At 35.8% G+C, this 25,228-nt stretch overlaps 1 protein-coding gene and 1 long non-coding RNA gene across 5 annotated transcripts in view; both read right to left on the bottom strand.

Moving 5' to 3' along the window:
- Window positions 1–904: 904 nt before the first annotated feature.
- Window positions 905–8,387, bottom strand: LOC134211656 (uncharacterized). The gene is made up of 2 exons (XR_009979063.1): window positions 3,651–8,387; window positions 905–2,959 (listed from the first exon to the last, which is right to left on the bottom strand). It is a non-coding gene; the product is annotated as an uncharacterized LOC134211656 (long non-coding RNA).
- Window positions 8,388–8,396: 9 nt separating this feature from the next.
- LOC134211655 (GTP-binding protein Di-Ras2) overlaps window positions 8,397–25,228 on the bottom strand; it is a 127,850-nt gene continuing 111,018 nt past the window's right edge. For all 4 annotated transcript variants that reach the window (XM_062688754.1, XM_062688757.1, XM_062688758.1 and 1 more), the window contains 3 exons: window positions 12,904–13,064; window positions 12,717–12,834; window positions 8,397–9,803 (listed from right to left, as the gene is read on the bottom strand). In XM_062688754.1, coding sequence (XP_062544738.1) covers window positions 9,722–9,803; window positions 12,717–12,834; window positions 12,904–13,064 — 361 coding nt within the window. In that variant the 3' untranslated portion in view covers window positions 8,397–9,721. The remainder of the gene's footprint in view (window positions 9,804–12,716; window positions 12,835–12,903; window positions 13,065–25,228) is intronic.

The raw sequence follows: 25,228 nt of genomic DNA, 5'->3' as shown, positions 1-25,228 counted from the left end.
AACCACCTCCAAGTGTTCGCTAGGTTGGTTGTTTCGACGATTATGGCCAAACATTAGAGTGACGTCCCATGGCTCGTGAGTAGGGCAGCAACAATCGGATATTGGGCTATCCGTAAGCGGGGTGGTCCAACCGGACCTCACAGCAGCCCTCACCTCCAAAGCGTAAGTTGCCCCACTCCCATCACACGAATCATGGTTAGTTAAAATCATTTGTGCCTATTCTGCGTCTCATATGAGGTGAGGCGTTTCGAATGAAGTGAGAATTGTTGATACCTAACCACTACACCTTCCTCCCACCCCGGAAAAGATTTTCCGGACAGCGACGACAGCGACAATCTTTATCTTGTAACTAAAATATCTTTTGTGTTGTCAATCAAAGCTAAGCTAAGCAAAGATATAAGCAATTTACTGGAGTGTTGAATGCGTGAATTTATTACTTTTCTAGTGTAAAAAAGAAAAGAGATTTGCTCAACCTACTTCAGTAAAATGCTTTATTAGCATTTGAACTCTAATCTTCTCGTTATTTTCGGAATAACATTTTGTTCTAGATTCTGCCAGAATTGAATGAGAGTCATAGTTCTTCATCGTAAATTGTGCATCTAACTGCAAATCACTGTTTTTGATGTTTCTTCATATATTGTTTCATATGAACTTCCAACAAGTTTAGCGCCGCCCAAACGTTGACCGATTTGGCTGAAATTATGTCCAAAGCATCAAGGCATCAAATAGAACGGAGTAAGAAGGTGACCCAACGAAAAAAAAAATGAAAAAAAAGTTTTATTCATTCTAATTTAGCCACCCTATTGTGCATTGCATATGCACATCGAGTTTCAGACATTGTGATGTAATTAGAGACAATATAAGAAAGGGTATTTTCGAAGCCTGGGAAATGAAACACGAGCCGTTAGGATTTGTCTCAATCCAACAAGTTCTTACGTTTAATAGTAGCTTAGAAGTATCTCATACCTTGATGTACAATCATGGTTCGTTTTTCAATTCTCATCAAGTAGCATGTATAACCATCCAAACATTACCGAATTTTATACATGTAGTGTGTGCACGGGAGTTAGCTGAAGCTATCAAAAGGGATCATTTCTCAAGCTCCAAAATGTGTGAGGAAAGATATTTCAGCTCAATAGTGATATCATTTATCAAAGTCTTGGGTCTTGCATATCGGTTGGTCAAATTTGTATTACAATCATCGGAAGTAGTATATAGGCTAGATTAGTAAGGGTATATATTTGCTTTGTATTTGGGGTACAAATGATAAAAAATTCTATCAAAGTTCTGATCAGTGACGGGAAATGTCATATCGATGTCATGGGACTTATTTGTTAATAACTTTTTCACAAGTAATTTACAATCGTATGTTTTATATGAATATAAAGCCTTCAAAGGATACTAAAACTTTTTCTAATAGCTCATTGCTCTAAAACTGAAATTGGCGCCGTGAGAGCCGAATTAGTGTCAAATGACATTAATGTCATGACATTCCGTGACATTTTTTTAAATTCGTTATCGTGCCTCATACTGTGTATTTAGAACAATGACCTGTTTGGCAAACTTGTAGGATCTTTTGAGCATTACATGTTAATAAAAAAATCCGAATTGTAAATAACTTTTGAAAAAAGTTATTAGCAAATTAGTAATAGCAACCCCATGACATTTTTTTGACATTTCCCATCACTGGTTCTGATAAGATGGATGCACTTTCAAATGACATGATGTGAAATTCTTCGGTAACGATTATTTTAAAGCCTGAAGCATCGATTTTAGAAAGGCAATCCTTGCTTGTTTTAATGGTTAAGTTGTTTCAATTGAGAATATAATTCGAACTTGTTTGTGTGTGTTTTTTTATTAAATTTATGAATAGTTGAGGATTTTAATTAGATCGCAACTTCTAGCAGAAATCGATGGGAATTTATCTTCAACAAAAAAACGAAGGAAATCCTATAGTTAATCGTTGCAAGTAGAATAACAATAAGTGCAATTTATAGTCAGTTGCCTCGTTAGATTACAATTAATGATTAGTAATTTTAGCATTGTAATTTATCAGTTAGTATGGCATAGCTCCTAGATAATACTGGTTGTAATTTAGATAAGTTATTTCTCATTTTTAGTTGGTGCTTGGTAATATTTACGGTTTTGAATTACTTTTGATCCTCAAATAAATAAAAAAAACACATTTTTATGCTCCTTACGATGGATGGATTTGTTTAAGTAATTCCTATTATCGTTGAATAGCCATCATTACAAGTGGGCACTTTTCCAATGTTTTCTTTTACTTTATTTGTTCTGTTTTCAAAGGGAATTGGTAATTACTTTCAACATTGGTATGCTATTTTGATTTACCTCATTTTTAGCATGAAGTTTTGAATTATTGCTTCCACAAATACAATTTATCTATTATTTTATGATTGCCGTAAATACTACCGGGGATTGTAGTATTTTTTTTCTATTACTGGTGGACACAGATAAATTAAAATATTTTGCAATTATCGAGAACACGTATGTGGAGATTCCGCAGTTTTCTGTCAAATATAGGTGAAATTTAGTTGTTACTTCGGTAAACGCTACTGAGATTTTAAACAACATTTCCAAGTCAAACAATATCTAAAACCTGTAGGAAACTTCTTGTCTAATCGTCGAATTGTTTATCCAGGCATTTAGCAAGTCCCGTATGCCTGTTATCGGCGAAAAACTTCGTGTACTCTGCAACAAAGCTGAGAAATGGTATTAGCTCGCTCGTATATATATCTAAAGCATACTGCCATCGTTCTGGTGTTTGTTTTTAAAAATTATTGAAATGAAAATTTTGCATAAAAATTGCTTCGCCATAATGAAAAGGTAATATTCAAAGAATTAAAACTGTTGATTACATTTTAGAATCGAATCCAGATGTCGTACATGTTGGGGAAGGCTTTCACTGCTACGCGTACCTCCGCTGGACAAGTTTGTGCTAATACGTCAAAAAAGTGTACTGATGACTTAATTTTTCCGTCGATGTGGATTCTTTCGAATTCTTGATATTTTTGAGTAATGAAAGAGAACAGATTCAATTTCTAAGTGAAATTATAATACTTGTGAGTCAAATTATGATACTAATATTGAAGTAACAAGGGAGCATTCATGTATAATGTCTGCTTTATTCGGTGTCTTTGAGTGTTCTGTGTTACAATAATTAAGTGTTGGTTCTCACTATCTGACATCTCAATATTTGCCTACTATGATTCTGCCACTACAGCTCGGCCATCAGCAAGCGTCCTGCCAAACGCGGGACGCCTATCTGTATTACGTCACTGGCTTGGAAATTTACATAAAAGAAGTGCATTCCACATATATTTTGGACCAAAAAAATATTTGATTTTTTTTTTAATTAATATAACTTTGGAAAATGAAGTTGAAAAATGCAGCGTCCCGCGTAACGGCCGATAGTTACGATCCATACAAAAATAATAAACCTTCCTTACAACAAGTATTACGAGGGGGAGGTTTCCGTAATTTGTGAAAGAAACCTAAAACAAACCGACGCAGCTCGATGAATTGAAAAAATGTTAGTTTCTAATTGTAGTTGGCAAAATTGTCTTACTGAATAACATATTTAACTTCTATAACAATAAGATGCACCTTTCCCTGTTCTCTTACCTTACCTTGCTTACTTTTTCTTCGTGGCGTGGCGACAAGCATTTCACTACGCGAGTTTTATTGATTGATTGTTTCTGATTCTCCCCTCTGTCTTGGAAACCCGCAGAACCTCCATACTGTATTACTGTAGTACTTCGGAAAAATGGATATGTCATGCTGTTGAGTGTTGACAACACTCCTTTCTAAAGTCGCTTTTAATTGCATTCCGTATATTCTGTAGAATCAGTTTGTCAGTCACTGTGAGTCTATCATCAACGCTTGAATAGGATGAACGGGCAGAGGCTTAAAACTGGTATTATGTCGCAATCTAATCGGTCTAGCGCCCGACGTTTAGCCAACTTCGATAATTCTCAGCCCGTTGCTTATGAAGTGGGATCCTATAAATGAAAGGATCATCATTGCCATGTTTAGAACACGGGTTCGAAACCTTTCTTTTATCCAATGTTATGCGCCAAACGATGCTGTCCATCCGCAAGACAAAGAGAGCTTCTACAGCCAACTTAAAGCCGACGTAGATATAATTCCGAAGGATGATATCAAAATTTGTAGGAGCAACTTCAATACGAAGATCGGATCCGACAACTTGAACCATGAGCGCATCATGGGACGTCATGGTCTTGGAGAAATTAACGAAAATGGAGAGCAGTTCGCAGAATTTTCTGATAATAAGAACATGGTTGTCGGGGGATCGCTCTTCCCTCATCGAACGGCTCACAAGGTTACATGGCTCTCTCGAGACGGCTTTACCGAAAATCAAATCAACTATAGGGTCAGCCAAAAATGGAAACGGTGCCACGTCTGATCATCTCATCTTTACCGGCGAAATACGCCTGCGCATTGCACGGATTCAAAGCATTAAATCGATCAAAGCCCCAGGAATCGATCGTATATCAGCCGAGATGTTCGAACCTGAACCCATGGAATCCACTCAACTGTTGCAACGGTTATTTCGCAATATATGGGACACCGCAACTTATCTAGTAAAGATGACCAAAAACGGTTACTATAACTGGCGAGGCATTATGTTATTGTGTACCGTTCGCAAAGTCCTACGCAAAGTGAGGTGCAGCACACCAGATTCCGTGCCGAATGGTCCTGTGTTGACCATTTCGCTACGTTGGATGGGAACACGGTGACCCCTCTCAGTTTCACCAGAAAGTTTTCAATATCTTGGTAGCCAAATGGCGCCAGACCAATGTACCAAGGGGAACCAATATTGACATAGGCGCAAATCAAGAAGGCAAGGGCCTTTGCGAGTTTAATAAATATCTGGAAGAACAAGCAGATGAATTAATGCATCAAATTCGAAATTTCAACGTGAAATCTGCTCTTCTATACGCTAGTGAAACATGTGTATGTCAGGGGAACACTCAACGGCTACAGGTGTACATCAACAGATGTCTTCGGATCTTAACTCGACCCTGGTAGCCTTACAAATGGATCTCAAACACCGAGCTCCATCTTCGTTGTCAGCAGAGGCCGATAGCAAATAAAATTCTGACACAGAAGTGGGGCTGGGTCGGTCACACCCTGCTCAGTGGCGGAAAGGAAATCAGCAATCAAGCATGAGACTTGAATTGAACCCAGCTGGACATCGCAACAAAGGCAGACTATGAGACTCAAGGCGGCGTAGTTTTCACAGAGAAGAAATCAATTGAAATCCAACTTAGTAACCGGTTTTGACGATAGCTGGTCACCATCGCCGAGAATGGGAATCTTTCAAGTCGTCCCTTTGCTTTACTCGAAGTGCCAGAACCCACAAGTAATTGAGTACATCCGAAGATTACGTGTTCCGGCGTTTTCGGAGTTCTCTCACTCCGGACACAACAACGGTGACAGTGCTTAATCTATCCGATGTATGTAGAATAATTCTTACAATAGCCGCGGCCCGACTGCCCAGTCAACACAAGATCGTATATCATGACGTATAATAAGATGCTAAAGTGGAGGCGATATAGGTACTTCCCCATACAATATGTATGTAGGGGAACTGTTCCATTTCCCATCTCACTGAACATATATTCATCTCATCGCAAAACAAAGAAATACGGCACCAATTTCGTCGCTTCTTTTATCTAATATGCGTGCTTACTGCTGGAAAAAATCACAAAAATAATAAACAAACCAAATTCCTTTTCATTGCTTTGTTTTTCGTGAGACCAATTTCGGAGCTATGAGATGAAGTCCAGGAGCAGTAACCCTATATCGCCTCCACTTTAGCATCTTATTTTGCATCATATACGATTTTGTGTTGACTGGGCGACTTCAATGCGAAGATCGGATCCGACTACTCGAACCATGAGCGCATTATGGGACGCCATGATATCGGAGAAATGAGCGAAAACGGAGAGCTATTTACTGAATTTTGTGGTAATAACGACATGGTGATCGGGGGATCCCTCTTCCCTCATCGACCAAGATATTCCGGAAGGTGGCAGCGTGGAAGACCAATGGGCCGCAATCAAGAATGCCTTCATCGCCACCAGCGAGAACAATCTGGGCAAACTGCGCACCCAGAGAAAACAATGGATCATCGATGAGACCTGGAGGAAGATAGAGCAGCGAAGAGAAGCCAAAGCCGCGATAGAGCGATCAAAAATCAGAGGAGCCAAAGTCTTAGCCCGTCAACGATACGCGGCTCTTGAAAAGGAAGTAAAACGCTCATGTCGACGGGACAAGCGAGCGTGGGCAGATTCTCTGGCCGACGAAGGAGAGAGAGCCGCCGCAACCGGGGACATTCGCTTCCTCTATGATATCTCACGACGCTTAAGCGGAGCGAAGATGAATGCAACGTTGCCTGTGAAAGACGCGAATGATCAGTTATTGACCGACCCATTTGACAAGCTGAAACGCTGGTTCGAGCACTTCGAACAACTTTTTCAAGTGCCAGCCAGGCCATCACCACCTCGACATGATTTGCCTAGGATCCGACATATAACACGCGTCAATACCGAAGCTCCATCACTGCTAGAAATCGAATAAAGCCCCAGGGGTCGATCGCATATCAGCCGAGATGCTTAAAGCTGACCCCATGACATCCGATCAACTACTGCATCGTTTATTTCGTAATATCTGGGACACCGCAACTTTCCCGGTCGACTGGATGCAAGGTATCTTAGTGAAGGTGCCCAAAAAGGGTGACCGGACTGTATGCGATAACTGGCGAGTAGGGTGGCTCAAAAAACACTTTTTCAATTGATGGGCCGGTTCTATTTGATGCTCTTATGCTATGGACAAAATTTCAGCCAAATCGGTCAACGTATGGGCGGTGCTAAACTCATTGGAAATTTATTTGGAAAAATGTATGCAGAAACATCCAATAACAGTGATTTGCTGTTGGACGGCACAATTTACGATCAAGAACCTTGATACTCATTCAGTTCTTGTAGAATTAAATACAAAATGTTATGCTTAAACCGCGAGAAGATTAGAGTTTATTTGGGAAAGATATTAGCATTTTACTGGAGTGTTGTAGGGGTGAATTTATTTCTTTTCAAAGGTAAAAGAAACGAAATTTGCTCAAACCCCACTTCAGAGAAATGCTAATAACTAATAAGAAATGCTAATAAGCCGGGCAAACTCTAATCTTCTCGCGGTTTTTTGCATAACATTCTGTATTCAATTCTACAAGAGCTGAATGAGTATCAAAGTTCTTGATCGTAAATTGTGCCGTGCTACTGCATATCACTGTTATTGGATGTTTCCAACGAGTTTAGCACCGCCCAAACGTTGACCGATTTGGCTGAAAATTTGTCCAGAGCATAAGGGCATCAAATAGAACTGAATAAGAGGGCGGCCCATAAAAAAAATGAGAAAAAGTTTTTCCCATACTAATTTGAGCCACCCTACGAGGCGGGCTTGGTAGTCATATGGCTACTGCTTCTGCCTCATACGCAGGAGGTCGTGGGTTCAATCCCAGGTCCGTTCCATTCTCCTACTTTGTATCTTTCTCTTTATTTCTCATGTTCTAGCAATCGCTAGAACTGGAAATGGACTTCCATACCGTTTCCATTACTATTCAACTTGAGTATTCTAACAGTAATCTGCTAGAATTGGAAATGAACTATAGAGCTCGTTTCCCCTACATCCAATTAGAAATTCCATCAGTTACCTTCTCCTATCTATCACATTGGCAGCTCGTTAACCAAGACGGACCTCTGCCTCTCCAACCTAACCCAGAAATTCCAACAAATTCCGCATGAACTCGTGGCAAGTGCAGAGGTATATTCGGCTTGCAGTGGGCGAGTGATTGCATCATCATTTCCTCCCCCTTCCCTACATTGACTTGCATTCTGACGTGGCAGGCGCCAGTATGACCTAACAAATGAGATCACCAGTACTTGTACATTGAAGATGTGTAGCAGTCCCAAGCAAACATCTGTTGGTTCCCTGTGCAAGAACAGCTGATCTACGAGCAGTCAATCAAGCTCAAGCTCAAGCTCATGCTAATTTGAGCCACCCTACTGGCGAGGCATTATGTTCTCAAAGTTCTATGCAAAATTATCCTAGCCCGGATTCAGGAGAAGATCGATGTGACTCTCCAGCGGCAGCAGGCCAGATTCCATGCCGGAAGATCATGTGTGGACCATATTGTAACGCTCCGCATCATTCTGGAGCAGGTCAATGAATTCCAAGAGTCTCTTTACTTGGTATTCATTGACTACGAAAAAGCTTTCGACCGTCTCAATCACGAGAATATTTGGGGCGCCCTGAGACGCAAGGGGGTGTGCATCTACGACAAGTGTGTTTTAAAAGTAGGCATGTGGCCGAAATAAGTCAATGGTGGATGTGATCCCTCTCTCGGAAATAACCGTTTTGTTATTTCATTCTTCCGGAAAATGTCTACCATCAGTCTAGATTTATCAGAAAACACCTGAGCCTCGACCTACTTTATCTACGCTAAACATTACATGAAATATCCCTTTCGCTTTCACAGTTCGAAATTATGCCAAATGTCCGTTATGCCAAATGACCCACTCTTTTCTTGCTGTTCAAAATTATGCCAAATGTCCGTTATGCGAAACGGCCTTTATGCCAAATGACCTTATGCCAAATGGCGTTATGCCAAATGACTTTATGCCAAATGACCCAGACCCTTAAGCAAACCACAGAACATAAACTTAATTTGTATTGAAAAATGAAAGCTACATCGAAACTCAACGTAAAATGCAAATTCATATATGTACAACCCGTAACAATAACCATTGTTATAATGCATCAAGCCAATTGAATATTTGTGTAGAATAATTAATCAAATTTAAACACTTACTGGAACAAACTAATTGAGGGTTGTAAGTTGTGTTGTGCACTAAAGCTGAAGATGAATAAAACATTTGCTCGAAATAGTTAATTTACTTTCCCCGATAGCTACAACATCAATCACATAAATCAATAACGATCACGCCGCTTACGATTACTTTTAATCAACAAGTTTTAAATTCAACAACAAGCTCCTATCTACGAATATTGTTTCTGCTTTTTCACGCTTCTTTTCATTTATAAACGTTTTCCACTACGCATTTGTCACGTTTTATCACCTCGTGTTCCGAGAGTTTATTACAATCGAATCATGGAGAATATTTACTCTTTGTTGCGTTCGTCGTCGGATGGCTAACCATTTTTTGTCTATATCAGATTCAATGCCCACTATAGAAAGCTCATGTGTAGCATGTATAAAAAATGTCCTGCTACGGTAGGTCCACTTTGTAATATGCGCTGCACCTCCATCAACATTGTTTGATTTACGCGCCGTTTTGATGTTATATATTTTTAGTATGTGAGCTACGTTACTTTTTTTTGGCAAATCCCTTGTAGGATTTTTAATCTTTGTATTTTAATTAATATAATTTAGTATCATGGATCACAATTCACTTCGCATCGATTATTGTATTTTGTGCAATAATCTTCATAAAATTCAGTTTGATTATCAAAAAACAACAAAGATAAACCGAAAGTACTGAATCAAACTAATGAATCTATTCAACTATGTGTTAATCCGCTTTGTTCATCTGCACTATCATGTGGAATGGAACGGGTGTAGATACTTCTCTGGTTGCAGAAACGACCGGTAATTCAATTACTGTATATTGCAGTCTTCCGTGCCAGATGCATTCTGTATTTGTTGTTTGGTTTTCCTGGACGACCGTCGGATTAGAGATCTGAAAATGTAAATATTCAATTAGCCAAGAGTTTAGGTTGATGTAAACTGTTTGCGTAGAAAGAAATTATCTTAAATCTATCTTGTAAGTGATTGTAAGTTCTGCACTTATATGGTTAGCCATTTTAAATATTTAAAAAATCAACACAGATTAGAAAATCACAAAGACAAAACTCCAGTGACAGATACTTATTTAAAATATAATTATTAACTTACATTACATTAATTTGTGATTTTGAGAAACTGATTGAACCAAAATAGAAATTATCCAGACTAGGTATTTGTCTTTACTAATTTTTGGACCTAATTCAATAAAGTATTGCTCATTCCGATGCAGTTTTGTACACCTAATTACAGGTTAAATAAATATTTTATGGAAATTTATGGATATATTTATGGAAATAATCTTAGCTTATAGTTTAGCTCGATTGACTGTACACATCGTAATTGCTAGTCGTGATTGGCCAAATATGCACAGCTCACCAATATAATAGTCTTCTTGGGATTAAAAAGCTATTCTCACTGTACATGATTTGAGGTTCCATTAATTCAAGACAAATAACCGCAGTTTCTTCTGGAGCCCGTAATAGGCCCGACATGCACAGATGATACGTCATTGTACATATTTCATGACTAACATAATTATCAACCGTTAGCATGGATCCAAGGTAGATAAATTCCTCGCCCAAGTTCATAGTAGCCCCAGAGTTCAAAGAGGCCGTTAACCAATTAAGTACACGCCTGCCCAACCCTTTCAAGCCACGGGCCAGTTTTCACAGTTATCACTTGCTGGTGTGCCAGAATTTATTCGGTACATATTATCATTAAAATATCAGATTTTGCTATTAACAATATCAATATCTTGAGCTAATAGTTTATTCTTGTTAATAGCAAAACCTGATATTTTTATGATTTTTCGGTAAATTTTTTTGTTATTTTTGCTTGTAGTTTTTACTCTTTTTTCAAACAAATTAATATCATGTTTTGTTATCAATATCAATTATCAATATCGGGCATATAAAGGCAGGCGTATTTTCACGTAACATAGTTTTCAAATCTTCTACGAGAACTTTTAATCTTAAACGTGTTCCGCGACGAACTGAAGCTACTGAAGGAGGATTTTCATTAGGGCAGAAGATGTCAAGAACAGCTGATACGCATTCCTTAACAAGATCTCCGTTCTTGAAATTGGAATGGTTTTAACTGTTTTGACAAAACTTCACCATCAGCAAAACTGACAGGTGCAACATTCAATAATTCATTCTTCCACAAATAATTTGAATCAATATTGTAAATTTATACTAAATAAGCACCTTACATACATTTACTAAGATTCTCAATTCTCAAAAGTTTTTCAAAAACTTTTTTTTGAGAACAGAAAATCTAATTTCTCAAACACTGACACCTAGCATTGTCCCTTTCGTTTTGGAATTTTCAAAAGAATTGCACAACTTCGCTTAGGCTTCCATATTTTAAAGATATTTTATAGTTAAAAGTTCAAAATCCTTGCAAAGTTTTTAAAGTTCTATTACTTCTCCTTGGCATTTTATTTTTAACTGCGATGCTTCGGGACAGGCTCCTTGCATCAGCAGCCTAAAAGTTTAAGAAACTGTTTTATTTTTCCAAAACACCGAACATCTTTATTTTTACCCTTTCTGTGGAAGTATCCTAAATTACCATTTGTTTTCGTATCGTTTTTGTTATAATTAAAGTTGAAGTTAACTCACTTTAATATGAAAATTATGATTGTTAGCTCTATTAAAAATTGATAAGTCGATGTACATAAATTCGTCGGAAGCCCAAAATAATGTTTTTGAAAATTGAAACAGTGAAAATCCATGACCCACTTTTACATTTGAGCTCACCGATAAATAAAAAAAACCAGGGCTACATCAAGCTGTGCCAAGGTCTGAAGGGGTACCACTCAAGAAAAAGGTTGAGAACCGCTGCCCTACACTAATAAAAATCCACACATTTTTATTGGCAAAAATCTATAAAAATACAAATAAAATTTATTTATGCATTAGGATTACGCTGTAGGATAATCCACATAAAAGTTATTGATTAATAAGGGTTATGTGTGTTTCCACATATATGCTATGCGAATTCACATAGACGTTATGTGGGAAATTCTATAGTCAAAATGTATGTGTGCCACACATAATGAATATGTTTTGATTTTTGTCAGTGTATAGTCGACACTTCATTTTATTGATATTCTGTTCCGGGACGTTCTTCTTCCCTATTATTGACACCCCAAAATATTCCTATAATGGACACTCTCGTGTTTATTATTTTACAAAATTGTAAAAAATCATCTAATTGAACTTTCCAATGTATTTCTAGTGCATGTAATCAAATCATAGGATTGTAAGGTAGTTTCTCTCGATGGAATTTCATAGCAAAATGTTTACATTGTGCTGTAATAATGCATAAATGGCTGGAGGATCCACTATTGGTTGGGGGCCACTATTGATATTGTTACCCTTCGGTATCAAAGAAAAAAATTTGATGTCAGAAAATCAAACACAACCGACCGCGCGCAAGGCTTACTTCGATGTATCGAATAGACTGGAGCTATAAATATGATAGTATGATTAACGCTAAACCTGAAACAAGTTTTGTTGAAAAATATTAGGAATCAGCATCATGTGTGCCAGCTCCTTCTTTTGTTTTAAAAAATTAAGGGTACGTGTCCGCTAGAAGGAATAAAAGTTCAGTTCAACCCGAAAATTACAAATAGTTATCTATGATCTTTGATTAAAATCGAACTTTGATAATTTTGAAGCTTGCGTTTCGGTTCGGTTCGGTTCACCCTTACAAATAAGCCCTCCATGACACAAAAATGAACACAACAGATAACACCAAGCATGAAAGTAAGACGTTTTGAATTGAGTATTCCATTAATAATTACCTTGATCTTGGTTTGGACTTTGGATCGCTAGTTGATGGTTCGCTACAACCAGCTGCTAAATATGACGTTTCTTTAGTTTTTTCACAACCAATGGACGGACTTCCGAGTCTAGACTTAGCTGGTGAAACAATGGAGGTCATAAATTAGAATGGGAACAATGGCGGGTGGAAGGATATTTTTGTTTTACCTTTACTACTAGCACTAACATAAGCTGACGAACGCCTTTTCAATCCCGATGTTGAGTCTGTATTTCCATTGGCCGGAATGATGCGGGACAGCGAGAGGAATGTTTTGAAAATGTCGGTTATATTCACATCGTCCTTCGCCGAGCATTCCATCACCTTTACCCTGCGAATTAGAAGAGGGAAATTATGAGATACAAAGCACAGGAAAGTGTATACCACGCGACCCAACCACGTCAGCTTTAATCAAGAAGGGTTGACTTGACGCTATCGTAAACGTACGTAGTGTTGAAATTTCCTAATGTTGTACTACACTAATGGATATTGAATGAGGAGCATAAACTGATTGATTAAAGTCCTTTGTGATTATCTCAATTTTGTGTCAGGTACTTTGCTTCAGAGATTTGCATTTATAATGTAATCGGCTTAATAGTAGCAAGTTGGACAACTGTTGTAGACACATTATTTGGTAATATATGCATATTCAATTTAGTGGAGTGAAAGCGTCTTACATACAGAGTGCCACGATGCATCGCCGATTTTTTCTGCTTGTAAAGTTACAGGGCTGTCAATGAGCTCAAGTATACGAATTCTTCAACCACCTCGATTTCTCATCAAGGCCTCATGCGGGAACTACCTCGTTTGCGATTCCCCAGAGGGCATGTCTCAGTGATGAATTCATCAATAATATAAAAAATCACTTTAATAAGGAAGAAAACGTAAAAGTCATGCAACGATGTAAACCTTGCGATTCGAATCATTGATGATTCACTTGGTCATGACTTCGGTGGGATTTGACTCACTCTTGGTTTGAATCGTGGATGAGATTTGAGAATTGAGTTTTTACCAACACTGCTCGTATCATATACTAAGAATGAAGTCTTCATCTTCGACGTGTTTACGATAAGCCTAATCCGAAAGGGTTAGCTAACCTTTTAGTCTTATGTATATTTCCTCTTTGAGAAACAAAGTCGTCAAATTCGTCGTCGAAGTCAAGTAGTTCAACGAAGTGCTTGAAAATCCCCTGGCCTATGTATTACGCCCTCTATAGTCCAAAGCTGTGTTAAATACATAGCGGGTACAAAAGACCGCTAGCTTATGGCTCATCCAGAATGCATTAACTGTCAAAACGCACCGCTGCGCCCATCATTGTGGGGGCTCCTTTACCGTGACCCTTTGCGCGTTTTAAAGCGACTCAAAAACGCCCTTGAGGCTCACATCACCCGAACCATCGTCGATTTGATCCAGAAATCCAGGTTCGTGGATTAACCGTCATACACGCAATAAAAATATTGCAATCAAAACTACCATTCCGAGGTTTATACAAACCACTTATAAAATATATATAGGAATAATCTTTATGTGTAGTCACGAATAAGAAATAATTTAATTTATGTGTGGATCAATGTCGATTATATTAGGGTGGCGCTATTGCAAAAAATTAAAATCGCGACACATATACTATATATAGGACATCTGATTTTTATTGAATAAGAAGTACAACTCCTCCTTTAAGACTCCTTATGGTGATTATAGAATGAAGCCCGTGATGAATTTCAAATTCACCACACGTTTATCCACATACATTTCAAAAAGCCCAAATCTAGCGGAATAGTTTTCGTACAGTGCCGAAACTCAAATTAAGATTGTTCAGCATAACTAAGCAATCGATCTACCATTATTTCAGCCTCATACGCGTTATTGTTCTTTCATCTCGTGCGCTTGAAAAAAATATTGGAAAAGCACGTGGTTTACGAAATGGCCGATTTCTGGCTTCATTCTATAATCACCTTATGGTCACCCTAGTCTATTTGATATAAAAATAAATCCAGAATCGGTTGGGGATGGTCTTGAATTCCTAAGAAGACGAAAGAGAACTGCCACTTCCAAGCAGGAGAGTAGGTTTCGCAACCTGGACATAATTGTTAGCCACACTAAAAAGGCACCTTCTTTACTAAACAAGAGTCCAATAGGGTAACCAACTTGATTTGGACCCCTACACATTTTGGACCCTCCTGGCGACGTTTTCTTTCCTTCTGAACTAAATCAATGCCGCTGCTAATTCCTCCAGTGGCTTCAGAAAAATAATATTGTTCAGTATCTGTTTCACTGGTTTCCCGTGCGAAAATAGCAATATTTATATGAAATTTCGAAGAAATTAGTTTGTTCAAGAAGGCGAGCGTTACAATGCATTACGCTTAAAAGTATACATTACTGAAAATCTCAGAACGCACACAATAAGTTTTTGCATGCCAATCGAAAGATAAGACTTTACTTCGGTTGACCAGGGTAAATTAGAAATAAGACTTTGAAGAGACTAAATTCGGGGTGTCCAAAATGTGTACATTTGGGAATCCAAAAAATGTTGCACTGTCCAAAACGAAGAATATTTTCATTTCAGAAAATTACAATTCTCAGCGATTTATCAACACTTGATGCCAATTTTAAATTTCTATTTCATAAATGAGACTTCAATCTATGAAATGGTGTGATTTCCGTCTATATCAAACGTGTCATTTGATACATATAAGCAGATATCGGTAAGCACTTTCTCTACGGGTCCAAAAACGAACATTTATCCTATAACTCGGTTCATTGTTTTCGCGGTGAGCGGGTTATAGTTCGTTAATTTGGCGAAATTTGTCTGGATTTCTGATTTCAGCTCCAGCAGACTTAAGATACGCCAAAATGTCACCATGGGAATTCAGAGCTTGTACATGGCTTAAAGCGAATATCCTAGCCGAAGCGATAAATAAAATATAAAATAATGTTTAAATCCAGCAACAAAAAATAATATATATAAAACAAAACTAGACGTAAAATTATGTAGGTTAAGTGAAAAAAGTGTCAAAATAATAGAAAGGAATGTAGGAAAAAAAGAAATTTTCCACATTTCGATGAAACATCGGCGAGGTAAAACGCCCTAGTAGAACTAACCTACAACGTACTATGCGTCTCCACGCACTATCCATACCAGAATAATGATTCTCTGACGCGTGGTGCGTTGTTCCCTAAGAGCTGCCGGCTAAAAGGAGTTTTGCCTAATGAGTTTTCCGGCAACGAAATATCACCACTTTTTTGAAATGTGAAATGTGAGATTTTTTTAAATTTTAATATGGCATCAACTAGCGATATTGTTCAACTGTTGCATGAGGTAGAAACATCCATGAAAATCGTTATAGTTGAGGCATAAAAGCAGTCTATGCTTAGCTAGGGCATATTGCCCCTCCTCCCCCTACTTGTTGCAAATTAAATTGTAAGCAATACTGTCCTTGTCCTGTGCATATAGAGGAAAAGATAATATCGCTTTTCATTTTTATTGTTTGTTTTTCTACTTTTTCAGTGAAAATTACACTCCTTGCACTACCTATATGAAAATTGTTAAAAGTTCAAAAAAACATGAATTCAAAGAGCATTAGGATGTCGAATATGTCGCAATTGCGATGTAAAGCAACCCAAACAACATACACGAACAACACATTTTCAGTCATGAAATGACTACAAATGAAGCAATATAGACATCAACGTCGTCCATACTCGTCATAGAACCAGTGTCCAACACATTTTGTAATGAAAATCTAATCAGAGCGCTCGACGAAAACTTGCATATGGGTTATTGTTCATAGAAAGGGATCAGCTTCTGGCTTTGTATCATAGTGAAGGACATTTTTTTTTATTCATTAACAGGTCAGCTACGTATGGTGTCACGTTCGGGCACAAAAAGCTTGTCATAGCAAGGCTTCATCATCCACGAAAATCCATCTTGCTTTCACTCTTGTTCAAACAGGTGAACACACGGATTCCGGAATCAAATGAAGTGTGTGTATGTGTGTGTCCAGCTATGCAAATTTACAGTTTTCATGTTTGGATAAAAGTACTAATCGAATTTTAATTGCACCGGCTTTGGTCGTGACGGCCAGTAAATTGGATTGATACTAATTGGACTCCTATAAAGCAAAACGTTGTACTCACTGGGGTCAGAATATGTCACAGAAATTTAATGTCAGTGTTCGTGGAAATTCCATTACATACAGAGACCCTGCTGGAGACAAGTTTATTGAAGCAAATGAGTTGGCAAATGAAACAATTTTCATAAATTCAAACATTGCATATGTTCCCACTAAACAACTTTTTGAGTGCGGTTTCCACCCATAAATATGTGTTTCATATTGTTTCAATGCTACTCATTCGAAAATCTGACATACCTGCGTATCACGACGAAGAAAAAAGTACAGGAAATCGAAGTACCTCTCATTGCCATATTAACAAATGAACGTACGTTCGTTACTCATATTCGATGTCATAAAATCGAATGTAACCATTCGCTCTACTGCAACAAAGTATCGAAGGGAAAGCGTAATTAAATTCGTATTTAATTAATATGACTGTTGGGATCTTGTTACGACCGAGCCAGCAGCCACCTATTCAACCTCTGTTATAGGAAACTGCTTATTAAATTCTTCCATGCCTGCAGCCAAAGTGGAATGGCTCACGGCTTGGTACCTTGCAAGTGGTTTACATCAATTAAGAGATTGATATGAACGGTTGGTAGTTGGAGATGTGCTATTTTGTGACTAACCTTTGGATATGATGGAAATTCATAACTAGGGATAGATTGACATAATTAAATGTTGCCGTAGATAGTACGATATTATAGTTTTGATGGATCTTTCAATGGCTTTGGAGGATTTTAATTAAGATGTTAAGGAACTTTGGAATTAAGGAATTAAGGAATTAAGGAATTAAGGAATTAAGGAATTAAGGAATTAAGGAATTAAGGAATTAAGGAATTAAGGAATTAAGGAATTAAGGAATTAAGGAATTAAGGAATTAAGGAATTAAGGAATTAAGGAATTAAGGAATTAAGGAATTAAGGAATTAAGGAATTAAGGAATTAAGGAATTAAGGAATTAAGGAATTAAGGAATTAAGGAATTAAGGAATTAAGGAATTAAGGAATTATGAATTTAGGATTTAAGTAATTTAGGAATTCAAGGAATTAAGGAATTAAGGAATTAAGGAATTAAGGAATTAAGGAACTGAATATGAATGGAATTAAAGGAATTAAGGAATTAAGGAATTAAGGAATTAAGGAATTATGAATTAAGGAATTAAGGAATTAAGGAATTAACGAAATTGGGAATTAAGGAATTAAGGAATTAAGGAATTAAGGAACCATGAATTAAGGAATTAAGGAACTAAGGAATCAAGGAATTACGAACTAAGGAATTAAGGAATTAAGGAATTAAGGAACTACGAACTAAGGAACTAAGGAACTACGAACTAAGGAACTACTGAATTAAGGAACCAATGAACTAAGGAATCACGAACTACGAACTAAGGAACTAATGAATCAACGAACTACGAACTAAGGAACCATGAACGAACCAAGGAATCAAGGAACTGTTGAACTAAGGAACTGAACCAAGGAACTACGAATGGAATCAAGGAACTACGAACCACGAACTACGAACTACGAACTACGAACTAAGGAACCAAGGAACTGAAGGAACTACGAACCAAGGAATTAAGGAACCAGGAACTACGAACTGAAGGAACTATGAACCAGGAACCAGGAACCAGGAACTACGGAACTACGAATCAGGAATGGAACTACGAACTAAGGAATCACGGAACCATGAACCAAGGAACTACGAACTACGAACTAAGGAACTACGAACCATGAACCATGAACTACGAATCATGAACCAAGGAACTGAATCAAGGAACTACGAACTAAGGAACCATGAACTACGAACTAAGGAACTACGAATCATGAACTGAACCAAGGAACTTATGAACCAAGGAATCAAGGAACTATGAACTAAGGAATCAAGGAATTAAGGAACTAAGGAACCAAGGAACTACGAATTAAGGAATCCAGGAACTACGAACTAAGGAATTAAGGAATCAAGGAATCAAGGAACTAAGAACTAAATGAACTAAGGAATTAAGGAACTAAGGAATTAAGGAACTGAGGAACTACGAATTAAGGAATCACGAACTACGAATTAAGGAATTAAGGAATTAAGAATTAAGGAATTAAGGAATTAAGGAATTAAGGAATTAAGGAATTATGAATTAAGGAATTGAACTAAGGAATTATGAATTAAGGAATTGAGGAATTAAGTAATTTAGTAATTAAGTAATTAAGGAATTAAGGAATTCAGTAAGGAATTAAGGAATCAAGGAATTAATGAATTAAGGAATTAAGTAATTAAGGAATTAAGGAATTAAGGAATTAAGGAATTAAGGAATTAAGGAATTAAGGAATTAAGGAATTAAGGAATTAAGGAATTAAGGAATTAAGGAGTTAAGGAATTAAGGAATTAAGGAATTAAGGAATTAAGGAATTAAGGAATTAAGGAATTAAGGAATTAAGGAAGTAAGGAATTAAGGAATTAAGGAATTAAGGAATTAAGGAATTAAGGAATTAAGGAATTAAGGAATTAAGGAATTAAGGAATTAAGGAATTAAGAAATTAAGGAATAAAGGAATTGAGGAATTAAGGAAATGAGGAATTAAGGAATTGATGAATTAAGGAATTGAGGAATTAAGGAATGAGGAATTAAGGAATTAAGGAATTGAGGAATTAAGGAATTAAGGAATTAAGGAATTAAGGAATTAAGGAATTAAGTTAAGGAATTAAGGAATTAAGGAATTAAGGAATTAAGGAATTAAGGAATTAAGGAATTAAGGAATTAAGGAATTAAGGAATTAAGGAATTAAGGAATTAAGGAATTAAGGAATTAAGGAATTAAGGAATTAAGGAATTAAGGAATTACGGAATTAAGGAATTAAGGAATTAAGGAATTAAGGAATTAAGGAATTAAGGAATTAAGGAATTAAGGAATTAAGGAATTAAGGAATTAAGGAATTAAGGAATTAAGGAATTAAGGAATTAAGGAATTAAGGAATTAAGGAATTAAGGAATTAAGGAATTAAGGAATTAAGGAATAATTAAGGAATTAAGGAATAATTAAGGAATTAAGGAATTAAGGAATTAAGGAATTAAGGAATTAAGGAATTAAGGAATTAAGGAATTAAGGAATTAAGGAATTAAGGAATTAAGGAATTGAGGAATTAAGGAATTAAGGAATTAAGGAATTAAGGAATTAAGGAATTGAGGAATTAAGGAATTAAGGAATTAAGGAATTAAGGAATTAAGGAATTAAGGAATTAAGGAATTAAGGAATTAAGGAATTAAGGAATTGAAGAATTAAGGAATTGAAGAATTAAGGAATTAAGGAATTAAGGAATTAAGGAATTAGGGAAATAAGGAACTAAGGAATCAAGGAATTAAGGAAATAAGGAACTTATGAATTAAGGAATTAAGGAAATAAGGAACTAAGGAATTAAGGAATTAAGGAATTAAGGAATTAAGGAATTAAAGAACTAAGGAATTACGGAATTACGGAATTAAGGAATTAAAGAATTAAGGAATTAAGGAATTAAGGAATTAAGGAATTAAGGAATTAAGGAATTAAGGATTAAAGAATTAAGGAATTAAGGAATTGAGGAATTAAGGAATTAAGGAATTAAGGAATTAAGGAATTAAGGAATTAAGAACTTAAGGAATTAAGGAATTAAGGAATTGAGGAATTAAGGAATTAAGGAATTAAGGAATTAAGGAATTAAGGAATTAAGGAATTAAGGAATTAAGGAATTAAGGAATTAAGGAATTAAGGAATTAAGGAATTAAGGAATTAAGGAATTAAGGAATTAAGGAATTAAGGAATTAAGGAATTAAGGAATTAAGGAATTAAGGAATTAAGGAATTAAGGAATTAAGGAATTAAGGAATTAAGGAATTAAGGAATTAAGGAATTAAGGAATTAAGGAATTAAGGAATTGAGGAATTAAGGAATTAAGGAATTAAGGAATTAAGGAATTAAGGAATTAAGGAATTAAGGAATTAAGGAATTAAAGAATCAATGAATTAAGAAATCAATGAATTAAGGAATTAAATAATTAAGGAATTAAGGAATTAAGGAATTAAGGAATTAAGGAATTAAGGAATTAAGGAATTAAGGAATTAAGGAAATGAGGAATTAAGGAAATAGAGGATGAAGGAATTAAGGAATTTAAGAATTGAGAATTAAGGAATTAAGGAATTAAGGAATGAGGAACTAAGAATTAAGGAATTAAGGAATTAAGGAATTAAGGAATTAAGGAATTAAGGAATTAAGGAATTAAGGAATTAATGAACTAAGGAATTAAGGAATTAATGAATTAATGAATTAAGGAATTACGAATTAAGGAATTAAGGAATTAAGGAATTAAGGAATTAAGGAATTAATGAATTAAGGAATTAAGGAATTAAGAATTAAGGAATTAAGGAATTAAGGAATTAAGGAATTATGAACTAAGGAATTACGAATTAAGGAATTGAATTAAGGAAAATTAAGGAATTAAGGAATTAAGAATTAAGGAATTAAGGAATTAAGGAATTAAGGAATTAAGGAATTGAATTAAGGAATTAAGGAATTAAGGAATTAAGGAATTACGAATTAAGGTGAATTAAGGAATTAAGGAATTAAGGAATTAAGGAATTGAGGAATTGAGGAATTGAGGAATTACGAATTAAGGAATTGGAATTAAGGAATTAAGGAATTAAGGAATTAAGGAATTATGGAATTAAGGAATTGAAATTGAGGAATTGAAATTAGGAATTAAGGAATTAAGGAATTACGAATTAAGGAATTAAGGAATTAAGGAATTAAGGAATTAAGGAATTAAGGAATTAAGGAATTAAGGAATTAAGGAATTAAGCAACTGAGGAATTAAAGAATTAAGGAATTAATAAATTAATGAATAAAGGAATAAATGAATTAAGGAATTAGGGAATTAAGGAATTAAGGAATTAAGGAATTAAGGAATTAAGGAATTAAGGAATTAAGGAATTAAGGAATTAAGGAATTAAGGAATTAAGGAATTAAGGAATTAAGGAATTAAGGAATTGAGGAATTAAGGAATTAAGGAATTAAGGAATTAAGGAATTAAGGAATTAAGGAATTAAGGAATTAAGGAATTAAGGAATTAAGGAATTAAGGAATTAAGGAATTAAGGAATTAAGGAATTAAGGAATTAAGGAATTAAGGAATTAAGGAATTAAGGAATTAAGGAATTAAGGAATTGAGGAATTAAGGAATTAATGAATTAAGCAATTAAGGCATTAAGGAATTAAGGAATTAAGGAATTAGGGAGTTAAGGAATTGAGGAATTAAGAAATTAGGGAATTAAGGAATTAGGGAGTTAAGGAATTAGGGAGTTAAGGAATTGAGGAATTAAGAAATTAAATGAGAACATTTATATACCTACACAAAAATCTTATAAGTTATGGCAAAAATCCTTCCGCAACTCAATTAATAGGCTTATTCTTTGCTGAATGGAGCTGGTTTTGAATGTCGGTTAAACAAAGAAAATTTCGAAATGTAAAAAATAATTTTACTAGCTACATGTTGTACGAACAAACGATTGGCAACTTGATCTAGAAATCGCAGATGAATTAAGGTCTGAAGGAAGGAAGGAATGAACTTTCGGAGCACTTGCTGAAGGAACTTCCGAAGATACTCCTGATGGATCTTCCGGAGGAACTCCTGAAGGATCTTCTGTAGGAGCTCCTGAAGGATCTTTCGGAGGAACTCCTGAAGAAGCTTCTTCAGAAGAAATTTATGACGGAAGTTCCGGAGAAATATATTGAGGAAGTTCCGGAGAAATTCCTGTACGAAATTCCGGAGAAATCACTGGAGTACATTCCGGAGGAATGTTTAATGGTTGAAACAAGTTTACAATTTTTAAAATCTTAAACTTAAAGTTTAAAATTTAAAACTTAAAACCTAAAATTAAAAATATAAATTCAAAAATTCAATTGAGTTAAAAGTAATAATTAAAAATTGAAAGTAAAAAATAATTATAAATATAAAAATAGTAATCAAAAGTAAAAGCCAACAATTCAAATCTAGGAACCAAAAATTGAAAATTAAAAATTGAACAATAAACAAATTAAGAACATAAATTTTAAATTCCAAATTCAAAATTTAAAATTTAAAACATCAGGTTAAAAATTTAAAAAAAAATCGAGTGTATGTTATTAGTTGTAGAAAAAATGCGTCCGAATAAATAGAATGTGACATCTGAAAATGTCTTTTCGATCATGAAAGAAATAATTCGAATCAACCCCACTACCGTAAGCGAGATTCATTCCTACTGGTTTTTACGTTGTTTATTCAAGGTCATAAGATTATTTATATCATCAATATTGCCCTCCGCTCGCTTTAAAATCCACTTCTATAAAACATTCTTCATGCCTGCCGTAATGGAACTAGCAAAACGATGCTTTTTCCTATAATTGTATCATGCAAGTTTGGAAGATAATATTAACATTTCCTTATCATTGTAATGTTAGTTTATAAAATAATGTAATTATCCGGATTTTTTATAAAAACATTTCTTTAGCGAAAATAAGTTCTAAAAGTGAATCCATTAATAAATATTTCAATTATAATTTTTATTCGAATGGTTTCGGTCATCTCTTGTGGCTAGTAAATATAGCTAATGTGTTTCATATTTCAAAGTCGAAATAAATTACACTTATTTGATTAAAAACAAGAACACATTCACATTACCTACATATTTTGCAAATATCAACCATTTCGTTGACAGTTGATAAACATACTTTCGACCACCCATTTGTATCGAACTTTTCCATGGTACACTGTTTGCCGGCTTACACACGTATGCAAACTAATTTGTTGTTTCAAAGTACGTTTATGTTTGCTGCACCTGAAACACGAAACGTTCATCTGCACAGATTCACACGTGATTGAACTAAAAAAAAGAAACTTTCGTAAACGACCTGTTAGAAAGTTTGATTACTTTTCCTTTAGCGCTAGCCTGTAACGTCAGCCAAAGTGCGAATATAACTTTGCCAGTGCACCATTTCCTGTCGACAAATGAAGCTGATTGAGCCAAGTGCAACTCCACCATTTCTTTGATGTCATATCAAGTTGTAGCCATTTATTATGTCAACTAAGGTGGCTACTGAACGAAGAATGAGGACTCTCTAAGACGCTCTTCCTATCACAGCAGATGCAGAACATGTCCTTCAAAAAGTTTTTTTTTTCCTGGTTGTAACTGCGTGCTAATCAAGTCAATAACAGGCCGTACCACAATTCATAAATTGTGGAGTGTACTAAATAAGATGATAGAGTTTAAAATTCAAACAATTGTTACACTAGCGGACCGAACCAGCAGTTTTCATTGTTCTATATAGCTATGGCGTTGTACCTCCGCCAACTAAGCTATGGAAGGCTCCATAAAAGGTGTTGGAAAATATGAAAGAGAAATGCAATTTATTCGCCAACATAGCATATAATGTCGCCCTAGTTGCCAACAGGGAATCAATTTACACAGCTTGTAATTTTCCTTTTTATGCATGTTGAAATCAATGACGCTTCAGTGCGGCTGCAAAATGTGAATTCCGTGGCATAAGTTTCAGTTACCTTCAGGAAAAAAGACTAAACGAGCGGTAGCAACCATGTTGCAGAAACTTTGCCAAACGCTTTTCTGCATCCTTTATCAGAGGAATTGATTGAAGTGTACATACTTTGCTTGGATACAAGAGATAAAGAAGGTAAACTATGTTCTTGTTCAAAACACAGAAAATTTTAGGTAATAGATACAAAATTGTAATCATGCAACTATGTTTACCTTTTTCGTATACTAAGTAGAATACATAATGGTTATATGTTTGCTTTAAAATCAAAACTTTTTATGGGAAACCCGGAGACTCGATATCTGTGTGTGCAAAAAAATCGCACTTAATCTGCATTCGAAGAAAAATCCTATCACATATATTGCAATTGAAAATTGGCCGGGGCTACGAAATAGCGAGTTGACATCGGCATAGGCGCTTAACACATCTCGTGTGCCACTCAAAGCGCACTAGCCTAGTCCTGAAGTTGGGTGGGACTTCAAACATATTTGACTGATCTAGCATTTGTTTACCAAGGTGGTGTAGCATCCAGTGGCTGAGTATGAAATGTTATTCCCCGGAAGCCATATCTAAGCTGGCAGTCCTATCACGGTGGATAGGGACCTTAGACCTGTCTCTGAAACTTAACAAACCGTTCGAGGAATCAACAGAGAAACATCGATGACAGATTTAACGGCAACGACTTTTGGTATGAAATAAAGGACACGAACTGGAACATGGAATGTTTGAACGTTAGCTCAGCAAGGTAAGCAGGCACAACTTAAATATCAGCAAGACGCGGCTCATGGAGCTCATGGGACTGAGTTGAGTCCGTTGGCCAAACTTTGGACAACAC

The sequence above is a fragment of the Armigeres subalbatus genome, chromosome 2, assembly GCF_024139115.2.
Source record: "Armigeres subalbatus isolate Guangzhou_Male chromosome 2, GZ_Asu_2, whole genome shotgun sequence".
NCBI classification, from domain to species: domain Eukaryota; kingdom Metazoa; phylum Arthropoda; class Insecta; order Diptera; family Culicidae; genus Armigeres; species Armigeres subalbatus.
This window is presented reverse-complemented; position numbering and strand designations above follow the sequence as displayed.